Here is a 13,207-nt window from a genome sequence, read left to right as displayed (position 1 = left end):
GTTGGAGGGCGGCCCTTCGCCTCACTGGTTGGGACTGCCGCTTAACCAGGATAGCCCCTATGTGGCGAGGAACATGGCTTGGTCAGCTCTCGACCCAGGAGGGTTTTATGCCATGAGATCACGTTGGGATCTCATACCTAGGAGATGTTTATAAGGGGGGGAGTATTATGTCATTTCAGGAGTTAAAAGCTAAGTACTCTTTGTCTTTTGGTACCTCCAATTGTGCCACGCCTTGCTAGTCCACGATCTTCTGAACAATTCATTGCCTGAATGCAGTCCGTTGGAGGTGAAGATTTTCCTTAGGATGGTGGGTAAGGGGGTATATTATGCAATTTATAGATCACTAGTGATCCACGCCCCGTACGGTCTTGTGGTCTGGCAAAGGTGGGTGTCCTGAGTGGGAGAATTGGATGAGGACGATTGGACAGAGGTTTGCATGCTGCCTAGGGAGCTGATGATTTAACTACCTTCATGCGACGTACCTCACACCGAGGGACTTACAACAGTTGCTCCCAGATGCACAAGCGGAGTGGGCGCGCTGAGCACTTCCTGCAGCAGATTTTTTTCCATGTAGCCTGGGAGTGTCCGGTGCTGAGGCCCTTTTGGGAGGAGGTGGGTCAAATACTTTCCACTGTCTTAGGCCACTCCCTGGAGTTAACGCATCGTACTGTATTACTATGGTTAATGGAGGAGTTAGGTGGCCCTAGAGCTGAACGTCTTAGGATGGACTGCTTCGTTGCGAAGCGGGATGTGGCCTGTGCATGGAAACAACAAAAGCGTCTGACTGTTAGAAGTTGGCGTGCAGGAGTGGACTGGTGTGCTCATCAGGAGATGGCGATCGTTGAGATCTGTGGCTGTCCTAAGAAGCTTGAACATATATGGGGGAAATGGTGTGGCTACTATGGTCTATCGATCTGACAATGCACTGTTATATATGATTGACGATTGAGCTTGGTGTTATGCCATACATGTACATCAACCAAATCTTGCACTGTGTTATGCTGTGTCTTGCCGCAAAACTCTCAATAAAGTTTGTTATAATAAACTTAAGTTAGATATTCCATCTCCGTACTCTGTATCAGTTAGTTTAAGATTACAGTTTTATTTATATATGATTAAATCTCCTCCCCTCAACTTGAGTCACTGAAAGAGCACAGTATAGTATAGTCCTCTGGCAGTAGGGTGTCCAGCTGTTTCAAAGCAGAGTTTATGCTTTGAACAAAGTCCAATTTGGCTCCTTTCAAGCATTCTCTTGTCTGTTCTGTATATTTAGATGCTTACCCTTTTGAAGGATCCAGATCTATCTTCTACCAATAGTGAGAATGACCCAACAATGTAAAGCTGCTGCTTTGTACTCTGGATTGTAAATGCCAGATCTGCCACAATCATGTTGATAAAACGCTGTCTAAATACATTCTGTCAATTCTGGCCACCAGGCCACAATTGTCTGCAAAGTAACATCAGCAAAACCAGATGACTGTGGCATTCTGTAGGCAGGCCTAGTGAATAAATGGATCACTGGGCTATAAAATATATTTGTGCAGCATAGCCAGGATCATCATCAAAACAAGCAGGAGAGCCAGCATCTCTCCACTCTGAAGACACCTACAGTTGCTCCCAGTGTGAGTACACATCTCTTTTCATTATCTATCACAATCACAGTTTTTATGGGCATGTTCTGCATTACATCAAGAAATAGATTCTGGTTGGAACTAGGAAATATAAACCCATGAGCCTGCAGGAAAGTGCCCTTTTTGTATGGTCACTCCACACTTTTTGCTCCAATGCACAAAGTAAAAGTGGCAATGCTCCTGGAACTGTCTAATTGAGACTCATCCTAGGCTATCTCTCAGTTACCCCAGACAGAGGGACCCGTGTGGAAGCTGGATTAGTGCCACTAGACCCCTGCAAACTGCAGGTAAATAAACGCTCCGGATCTGAAGAATCGCTGGCCATCAGGCCCTCTGAGGGAACGCCTAAATCCAGATGGTCTAGTGCACTGCGGGAACTGTAGACCCACCTTCTACAAAGTTGCAGGCAGCAACAGCGTTCCACGGGACCACGAGATGTCAAAGTTACTTTCTCGCTCTACTTACCGCTTCCAAGGCTTGTTGGTTACCAGTACAGCAACCTACCCCTTTACTTGACGCTGCATCTAGAGGGAACTCCTCCGATCTTGGACCAATGCCAGCATCCACCCTGTTGTTGTGGTTTTGCATCTTTTTTCTCCCCGCAGCACCATGTCAGCGGTAAAAGCAGCTCTCCTGCGGCTCCCATTCAGTACTAGGGACAGCCAGGACAACTCTGCGCGCATGCTCCAACGGTCAGATAAAAGTAAACTGGGTGTTGTGGCTTGATCCTGGGACCCACATCACCTTTACCCTGCAAGGGTACCATGCAATTTGACCTGCATGTGACTGAATGTCACTAGGGATTTTTCCCATTGATCGCAATTATATGGTTTTTATAAGGTTTCACTGTATTATTCTGCAGAGCTTTTATATTGCTTCAAAAATCTATAAATCAGGTTATATGTTTCCTTTTATGTTCATTTTGGTGTTTGAATTAAGATAAAAATACACTCTATTTTTATAAATTGGTGTAGGATTTCTCTTGAGTCGTGTCAATTACTTGTCATCCATGTTTGTACTCTGAAATGCTTAATACATTCCTCTGGTAAAGCCTGACTGCTCTTTGCCACACTACCAGGACTGAGCTAAGGATTTATTATTGTGAATCCAAGGACCATCTTTGGGGTATCATGTTAGTATTACATGGTGAGGTCTAGCCCTCACACCACCTAATACTCCACTTTCCTACAGTGCCAACACTCAAATTCTCTTTAAAATATTTTAAATTCTCTCAAATTTGCTTGGCATCAGCCACTTGAATCAATCCACCTTCTAGCTGTTAGAAAGCAACTCAAGACTGATGTGAAATTGGAACTTCAAAACAGAGGTCATATGATTACACTATAAAAACCATCTTACACCGTAGTGGGGTTTTAACACATTTTTTAACAAAGCAATACATAAACATCGCAAAAAGTGATGTAACCAGTCATTCGTTCTGCAAATTACAATTCAAAGCCCAAGGTTCCTGAGCACTTATGATCTTACATGTAAGAACAAAATTAGCTAAGAAGAATTCATTTTTTAAACAAATTATTGATTATCAAAACTTCAAGTAATAAGATATTTGAAACTTACTTTCTGTGTCTTCATCTGGGTTTGTTAGCCTGAAAGCCTTTGGCCTGTCAAATCTAGCCCTAGAACTCACTTTGTCCTTTGTGTTCCACATCATAAACATTGCGTTAAATGATGTAATTTTCTGTAGAAATTCCTTTGTGACATTTAGTTCAATATTTTGAGTCCATGCTAGCCATATTTTGTCATCTTCTTGCCATGGTTTTAGGACCTATAACAAATAAAGAAAGATGTATCAAAACGTATACAAATAAAAAAGAATCACTGCATGTTCTAAGTAAGATTTGTTTTTATGTCCATGCCCCTCAAAGGGTACATAAAAATGAAGTTGGTAAAGAAGTTAGCAAATTTTCAGATCTTGTTCTAAACTGAGGGACTTATTTAGGAGAAGTGTTGCATCGCTGCGACAAAGCAGCGATGCAACACTTTTCATTGCGCCCTACTTGCGACACCATTGATGCGCCGTATTTAGAGTACGGCACATCATGTTGCAAGGAGTTACAGATACGTCAGTATTACTGACGTATCGGTATGCTCAATAGTGGCACATTGCTGGAGTGTGTCTGAAAGCAGACGCAACTCCAGCAATGTGTCCTTTCACATAGCGTAAGCCCCATGTGAAAGGGCCTGTGTCACCCTTACGCCTGTCATGAGGCAGGCGTAAGGTTTTGACCAATGGTGTTCTGGAAGTGATGCACTGAAATCTTATAGATTTCAATGCTCCACTTCTACGAGGCTTTAATGGTGGGGAAAGCCCACCCTGCATACATTATACCTGACGCAGGTATAATGTAGTTCGGGGTTTACGAAGTGATGCATCTCCGTAAATGCGTCACAACAATGCGCTGTTGGCAGAAGTAGGCAAGACACTAATAGCTAAGCTCTAAGTGATCCAAAACACGGCAGCAAGGATGGTATTAACTTCCTTTTCTCAGAGAGCTTCACTGGCTTCCAGTGAAAAAAAGGTTCTTTTTTAAGATTTGTTGCCTCACATTTAAAGCAATTAAGGGAAAGGGTCCCTGTTACCTGCAAAAGTAGCTTTTTAAACTGGTCTCAGCCGCAATCTTAGGTCTAACTCATTAGCCCTTTTAAAGACACCCCGTATCAGTCTTACCCACGCGGGAGGCAGAGCATTTTCGTATGTTGCCCCCAAGTATTGGAACTCGCTACCAGATGCCTTACGTAAAGGCACCTGCTATTTGGTCTTTAGGAAACAACTAAAGGCCTTTTTGTTTTAATCTGTTCGCTCCACCTGCTTTCCTATTTTTCCCGCCTCCTGTTATCTGCTAAGCAAGCACCGAGATGCCCCCAGGTGAGTCGTGCTCTATATAAGAGTCCCCTAACATAACATAACATGACATAACAAGGCGCATTTTTTAAGTCACCGCAGCGTCACAAATGTAAATGTAAATTACACCGTAAATGTGATCCAGGGCTTCATAAATAAGTCTCTGAGTGTCTGCAATTGCTGCAGAATTTTTTTTACAAGATAGGTGTGTGGCCATAAACAGGATGTGTGTGCAAAGTCTTAGGCCACAACATCAGAAGGTAAAACAAACTGAAACAATAAAATAAGGAACAACAAATGTGCACAAGAAGGAATGATGCAGCAGAAACCGACATGAGGGAGAAGAGGAAAGAAGAACTAAAGCCACAGAATGAGAAGTGGGAACTGGAATCAAACATGAGTGCCAGGAGAACCCAGGATGAGGCGCAAAAGGTAGAGAGAAAAGGATTATGGATGTTAAATAGGGTGGGGTGCCACTACTCTCTCTATTATTTTCAAGAGTTTTTTGGTGAGCCTCATCACAACGCTTGCGGTAGGGAGATGTACCTGATGCATTTTCAGCATGTCAGGCAGGCATGTGCAGCCAGAACCAAGCATGTCTCTGGGTCCTGGCAGTTTTCTCTACTGAGATGCTGTGCATTCACATTCAGCTATTCCGAGAAATCTTCAAAGCAAATGGCTCTGATACATGATTGTTCCAAAGGCCCTCAACCTATTTCTACTGAATATCCAGTTGATGTCGAATAGGCCGCAATTTTTAAACAACTGAATTGAATGAGGGGATTGCACGGGGTCAGGGTGCTTAGGAGTAATATGCTGATTAAAATTCTCAGTGAGCAGATTTCCTTGCTTTGAGTGAGCTGCTTGACTCTTTGGATGGATACGCTTCCCCTTCTTTTGTATGAAGGCTGGCACTTGACATCAGTGAAAAGTTGGCCAACTGATAAAAGCTGAGCGGCTGTGATTGGCTTTAGGTAGCTATTTTAGCGATCTCACGGAGATGTTGAAGCTTTTAGTACTCATACATCAAAATAAAGATAAATAGGTTGGACTCTTTCCTCTATGGCACTGAGGAGATGGACTTGATGAAGATTCTGAACACTGCGTTTCGGCCCAACGGTGATAGCCTCAAGTGGTAGCCATTGCCGTAAAATCTCGTGCACATTAAATGCTTGCAGTCAATCAGTATGAGAAAATTTACATCTTGAAGGTCTACCTTGATCAGTAGGGAGAATGTGGCATGAAGAGTGACTATCCTGAACATCTACTTTGTTGAATAGTTGTTTAGCTCCCTAAGGTCCACAATGGGCTTCCATTTCCATTTTGTTTTTCATGAGAAAGTCCCTTAAATAGAAACCAATTTCTCGTTGGGCCGTTGACACTTTCTCTATGGCTTCATTGATCAACAGCTGAAGGGTTTCCATTTCCAATTCCTGGTTGCTGTGGCTGGAGGGGTCTGCCAGGGCTTTTGTAAACACTTAGGCAGGTGCCTATACTGTAAAATAGCCAGCACTCACAAACTGAATTATTTTTGGAAATGAGAGTGCTACTAAGCTAAGGGAACCCTTAACTCTTGCTGGAGCCTTGAAAATGTTATTGAAAAGCCCTGCATTCTTTGGAGGTTGGGCAGGTATCTTGTTGACTCTGCATATAGTGCCTGCAACAATCCCTTGATAGTGTGCGTGTTGATGGACTGTGTATTGCTGGTAGTGATAGTGCCTACCATATAATGCTGTGCATAATTTCTAATAGATCCTCAAAAGTGATAACATCTTCAAGTTTACAACTGGCTATGAATCGAGCTATTCTCTTTTGTAATGTGTAGTCAATTTGTTTTCTAATGAGAGTGCATACCTCATCCAACATATCCAGAATCCATGCATGAACGTCCAGGCAGAGAGACATTCATGTGAGCAAACCTTTTTAGTGGCTAACAGCAGCATCTGAAGCCGACAAAAACCTAAAGCGGAGACATCCATTGCATTTAGTACTGCTGCCAACGCCAATTATTGTTTTTTTTCCCTCCAAAAAGCACTATGAATCAGCTTTACACTTTTCAAATACTAGGTTTAGAAATGTGAGATATGCTTCCATATCAACTACTCAAGCCAGTCTAGGATCCCCATTACTTTTGTAGCATTAACGTCATAGTTGCACTGTGCTGATCTTTTACTCAGAGCGTACAGATAGCATCCCTTTTGGGTTAACAGTCTTATGCCGGCCAAACAGACATGCGCACTTAGCATTTCTCCACCTGGCTGTGTTGCACAGTCTGGTGGAGAACCAGCGCAGGCTCCCAGACCCTAACTGAGCGGTATTTCAGCCCACTCAGGCCAATCATGATGATGCTCTTGTGAGAACAGTGTCATGATTGGGTGGCTACGGGAGCAGGGAAGCATTGAGGCGGAGGGAGCAGAGGAGCACCGAGGGGGCCCCAGGCAGCATCAGCAGCAGGTACGTTCTTTCATGTTTTTTTTATTTTTACCCCCGTCCCACCAAGTGTTATGCGCTTATCCATAGGGCCTATGTTGCTTGAGGTTTAAGCCCTCTTCTGCTTTACTCTGAAAATAAAAGTAATAAAAGGATAGAGCTCTCTTAGGACTGCATCACACCTGAGCAGTAGTATAAAATGTGATGTCTGATAGCCACTAACAGTAGGGGAGTTCAGAGCATTGCCAGCCTCATTGGCTAAATATCGCCGTAACTTAATGAGGTTGATATTCTATTTACAGTATTGCAATGCTTTGAACTGCAATAATTCACTGATTACAGTGTAAACAGTGGATTCAAAATAAAATGAGGTAAACCAACTATGAGACGATCATTCAGCCTTGTTGGCCATCAGTATAACTGGAGTGGCCTGAAAACATTCATCCTGATGAGTAAAAATGCAAATGATTTGTGTTCCAGCAATATATGTGAAATTCAACCTGGGAGGATATCCATCTTTTTAGTGTATTCTTTTATTTTGGGCATTTGTTACTATGACCTTCACTGTGGCTGCATACTATCCACCAGGCCCAGCCACAGGAGACGCAGTTTTATTGCAAAATTGCCATAAATTTCCATTTCGAAAGAAAACTATCTCTGAAGATTATCACAGGTGTTGTTGGGGGGGTGGACGACCGTCGTTTAGCTGCATGGAACTGTGAAATAGAATGTGTGCAACAACACATTCCTACAATAGGAAATGCATCACGGCCTCACAAAAGCGTATCTGGTACTGGTAGAACAGCAACTTGCATCATGATGTGTGGGCGCTTTAGAGATGAGAAGAGCCTGCATACTGATAAGTAAGTCCCTGTCTTGTAGGAACTAACCCAAAGGAACCTAGAGGTGTAGGGAGGCCCGGCCCACAGGATGCTGGGTTTCGTGTAACTCGAGAAAAAACATCCAACTATACTTTGATTTGTCAACACATCTCGGAATTTAAATCAACATGTGGCACAAGTGGTGTCCAGTTAGATATTTGAGCACACCATCACCAGGACCCAAAGCCTTTGTACCACCCACACCATAGTTAGATCCTGTCTGGACGACCTACCCCATTGTATGACCCACATTATGGAGCTTCATAGCTTTTCGAGCCTCTAGTCAAACTCTTGATAACCATAAACCACCAATGTTCTTCAGTTTCCCGCTAGATGACTCAACACTTTTGAATTGGCAATTAAACTTCTTCAAGCCTCAACCATTTTTTGATTCGATCTACTAAATTGCATCAATCAATTAATCAATCAATCATCATAACATATATGCAATCTGATCTTGAACTTAGAGAAACATTGCATTATAATGCCTCCCACCTGTACCTACCCATCGCTGTTTATGTGATGCTAGTTTTTAGTTTTTTACAATGTGTATTGCTGTTGGTGTTCCTTTTAAGGATGTTATTTTATATCCAAATAAATATATTATATTATTATTGCATTATATTTGCCAATTTTTGATTCTTTGGATATCCTTTAAAACTATTAACAACATCCCTTTTTCAACTTGTTTAACCTTCCTCCCTAGTGTGTAGCTGATTTGCTTTTTATTAAACTTTAGCTTCCTTATGTCTTGACACTATTGTAGTCTGGCAGAATGTTGCACCTACGCTACCCACACTTTTCTATACTAAAATCTCCTTGATGTTTGAAGCATACTACCAAAGGTGAGCCAAAGATTAGTTCAGAAACCAGGTTGACTTGGTGGTTTGTGTCTTGAGAGCAGTCAGTCATTCTCACAATCAGATAGGGCCCTCTACAATAACCTTGCAGTAGAAAGAGGTTTAGGAATTGCAAGACATGGATACAGAACTAAGCGTTTAGGAACTGCTGTAGAAAAGTTTTTATGGTTACAAAAAGTTATTTGCACTGTTTGCGATCATAAAAAGCTTTCGTTCACAATGTACAAACCCTATTTTAGAAATTGGTATATTATTATCGACTCCTTAAATGGCAACTCAATAAGGAATCACTATTTGAAAGTGGCAGGCTGTAAGCATCCCTGCCAAAGTGATTCTTTAGGATTTTCTTCAATGCTTTGCGATCAAAATGTGGTTGCAGAACATTGAAAATGTAAGGATGGGAGGACATAGGGCCTCATTTAGAGTTTGGCCGACGGGCTAGTCCATCACAAACATGACGGCTATCCTGTCTGCCTTATTAAAAGTGCATTAAATCCTATGGAACTTGGAATAGGTTTTTAGACAGCATGGGTTTTAGGCAGTGGAATCTGATACTCTTAATTTTGTGAAGGGGGTATGGCTTAGGCCTTTAAGCTTTTCAGCGTTTATTCTTGTATCTCGCTGTCTTCACCATATGCACACTGTTAGGAAAAGCAGACCTCGTCGACACCTGAAACAATGTTTTACAATCCAACATTTATCTTGATATAGCTGGCCCTCAAAAAGAACAGATTTTTGACAATTTTTTTGCCCCTATGCTTTCTTAACAAGTTTGAATTCACGGAGTCTACAAACAGATTAACTTTAGGTCTAAAAAATAAATAGAAAAATGACTGCAAGGGACATCCAAAGCAGACAAAATTGAAGCTGATAAAAACAATTTCTCTCGACTGGAATGTGCATTTGACTTATCCTGCCATTAGCATCAGATATGGGTTGAAAGAAGTTGTACCTGCAAGCTTTATGGTACACCTTCCTTGCCACCAGTCATTGCTTATATCACTTCTGTGTGGTAATGACTGCAGTGCCCTTCCCAGCCCAGTAGCATACAAATGACCATACCATACAGGGAGCTCTGTAGTTCACATCTTTATTCCTCAGAGTGAAACCGTTTACTGTGCGCCCTGTATCATGAACTTTATTAACCCCACCCAGACACACCCAAATAATTACATCCTTCTCCTACGGAGTTCATCAGAGACCGGAAGGGTCCCACCGTTCATATTTACAAGACACTACGGGCCAGATGTAGGAGCCCAAATACCGGTCGGTAACGGCCGATTTCGGCCGTTACCGACCGGTATTTAGGAATTGGCGTGTAGGGGCCATTATTTTACAGAATCGGTAAATTTACCGATTCTGTAAATTTACCGATTCTGTGAAATACCGAATCGGTAATTTTACCGATTCGGTAAATCCAAATGTAGGTGACACTCCTGAGAGTGTCACAGGCCCTTAAGAGTCGGTATTTTACCACACAATCCTATTGTGTGGCAAAATACCGAATCCAGGTGTGCATGCACACTGTGCAATGTGACACACAGACATGCCCTAAGGGCATGTATGTGTGCCACATGTCACACATGCCTTTACTTCGGGTGCTAGAGGGTGTCAAAGTGACACCCCCTGCACCCTTGCAACATTCGGTATTTACCGATTCGCTAAATACCAAATCGGTATTTCCCATTGATTCCTATGGGCTTCACAGCCCATAGGAATCAATAGGAAATACCGATTTGGTATTTACCGAATCGGTAAATACCGAATGTTACCGATTCGGTATTTCTAAATTAAAAATTAGCTACATCTCCCTCCTTCATATTTACCGATTCATAAATACCGAATCGGTAAAATTCGATATTTAAGAGTCGGTAAATGTCTCTCACCTACATCTGGCCCTACATCTCTACCTGTGTTAAATAAAAAGCACAAATATTACACATATACTTCATAGTTCCTCAAAGAATTGTCAAGGTACTTGCACCAGTCTTCCAGCCTTTTGAGGTTGATGGAGCAGAGGAGTGGGGTCTGCCTCAGGAACTGAGGATGCAGAGGTAGGCATAGAAGGTGGGCTCTCCAGACTTTTAGGCGGACAGGTCTCACTTCTAACATCTGGAGCTGATGAACATCAAGGTAGGTGCTTGAAGCGTGACAAATCTCTTCTGTTCGACTTTCTGGGATGTTGAGCGGTCACCATATGTCCTTTGCTCGTCACAACCCTCAGGAGTGCAGCATCAATCAGAGCATCAGACTTGTATTTCCATTTTTGCTTGACCAGGACCTAGTCTCCTTCTTTTAAAACTGTGTCTCGAGCATGTCAGTGTTAATCAGCATAGGTCCTCATTTTGGACTTGTGCAAGAAATTAGTTTTATGGATCTTGTTCACATCTGCTGACCTATGAGTGGTCTATTGCGGTAATTTGACTGCCATGTCTCTCCCAAACATCAAGGTGGCAGGGATTTCACCTGTCGTGGAATGGGAAGTTGATCTGTAGGCACGAAGGGGTGAGCATGGAGCCGATTTGAGATCACTTCCATCAAGCGCAGCATGCTGAACAACTGTCTTTTGAGTGCCTGTGAAGTGTTCGACAACACCATTGGCCTGTGGCCAGAGAGGGGTACTTTTCTGATGTTTAACATTCATGTTAGTGGGAAAATCTTTAAACTCTCAGCTGCTAATGGTGAGCCATTGTCGGACTTGAGAATGGGTGGGACATACATGTTGCAAAAATATCATTTAATGTGTGGTTGACGAAAAGCCTTCCACAAGGGAAAATTGTGAGTACTCATCAACAATTACCATAGTATGATGTCCATTGTTAAGAGTTCCAAAAAAACCAACTGCAATCCTCTCTCACAGTTGCTTCGGGAGATCAGACATAACTAATGGATGCTGCGTTGTTTTGGGAGACAAGCAGCTGCACAAATGACAGGCCTTTAATTCTCTTTCAAATCTTTTGCCAAGGCGAGGAAACCACACTCGGTATTGAAGAACTCTCTTGTTGGCAACAATGCCACAATGACCCTCATGGGTTAGCTGAATGACTTGTTGTCGCAGACTCTCTGGAATGACAATTCTAGAACTTCTTAATTTAATGCCTTCTTGAGTGGCAGTGTTCTTTGCTCATATTTGTGAACTTCTGGTGTTCACAGTCATCTGTAACAGGTCTAATGTGTTTCTTCCAGTATTGCTGGGCAGTGATGTCTTTGAGAATACACAGATCTTGTTCTGTATTTGTAGCAGCAAGAATTTGCTCCACTGACAGGGCTGCAAGTATGCTTGAATTTACTGTAAAGTTAACATAGGCCTCATATGCTTCACACGTTATACTGGCACTCGTGAAATGTAGTCAGCGAGATTTTGATCTTTCCCTGGCCTATGCACAATAGAGTAATCATACTCTTGCAATTGCAACCCCCATCTCTCGATGTTACGGGGCATCATGCCTTCGAATTCCCAAAAATAGCGAGCAAAGCCTGGTGGTCAATGACAAGGGTTAAGCTTTCCATATAGAAACACATGCAAGCGTTCACAAGTCCACACTACAGCTAGACTGTCTTCCTCAGGTTGTGAATAAGCAGGTTCAGTCTGTGGCAGGCTTCGGCTTGCATAAACCACATTGTGCCTTTGAGCTTTGTTGTGTCCACCGTGCTGAGCAAGGACTGCACCAAACCCCACTTACTACAATCTCAATTTGCAGTTTTAGACCAAAAAGGGCTATTTCAGCAGCGTTCTCAATTACATGTTTGATTTTCTTAAAGCTTCGATCGCATTCAGGGACAACAGCATTCTTGTTTGTCAAGTCTCTCATCGGGGCTCTAACGGTGGCAAAATTACAAGTAGCTGCAACAGTAACTGACCATGCCAAGGAACGTTTGCAGCATGGTCACATCTTGTGGTGGAGTAGTGGGCAATAAACTTGTACTTTAGCCGGAACTGGTGTCATCCCCTTTTCAGAGAAAATATGCCCAAAGAATTTGTTTTGTTTTGTGAAATTCAACCTTTTCGGTGTTCAAAGTGAGACCAGCATCAGCAGGCAAGCTGCATACTTCTGTAAGGGCTTTATCATGTTCCTTTCGAGTGGCCCCAGAGACCAGTAGAGACAATGAGTTATACTTTATAGTATGATTAATTAAAATCTTTACAATATGAACATCTTGTAATATTCTGACTGGTAATACACGAATATATAAAATCAGTAAGAGCCATGATTCATTAAAAGATAAATGATGCATTTGCCAGGAGGCTCATTGAGACAAGTGAAGTTCTTAGGTAGAGTGTTTAAAATCGAATGAGCCAAAAAGGAAAAGGAAAAATATAGCAGCATTGAATTAAGTGCAAACTGCACCCTAAAGTTTCTTGTCACAGTTGTAATGCTGGCTTTGATAGTCCACAGTTCTGCTCTTGCAACAGTACTGGAATAATTGGCTGCTGTAATACATGCACAGGGTGGAGGACCATGTTTTGGAGTTTAAAAGTAAGTTGCCTGAAGTGCTTGTTTTCCGAGTAAAAAATGACTACGAGGGTATAACATACAACTT

General features: G+C 42.3%; 1 protein-coding gene across 2 annotated transcripts in view; it reads right to left on the bottom strand.

Moving 5' to 3' along the window:
• Positions 1-13,207, bottom strand: part of CFAP92 (cilia and flagella associated protein 92 (putative)) — a 385,549-nt gene that overhangs the window by 241,521 nt on the left and 130,821 nt on the right. For both annotated transcript variants that reach the window (XM_078661436.1, XM_078661435.1), the window contains exon 4: positions 3,210-3,417. In XM_078661436.1, coding sequence (XP_078517562.1) covers positions 3,210-3,417 — 208 coding nt within the window. The remainder of the gene's footprint in view (positions 1-3,209; positions 3,418-13,207) is intronic.

This window comes from Lissotriton helveticus, chromosome 9 (assembly GCF_964261635.1).
Source record: "Lissotriton helveticus chromosome 9, aLisHel1.1, whole genome shotgun sequence".
In the NCBI taxonomy this organism is placed as follows: Eukaryota; Metazoa; Chordata; class Amphibia; order Caudata; family Salamandridae; genus Lissotriton; species Lissotriton helveticus.
The sequence above is the reverse complement of the archived record's forward strand: the minus strand, read 5'-3'. Positions and strand labels throughout refer to the sequence as shown.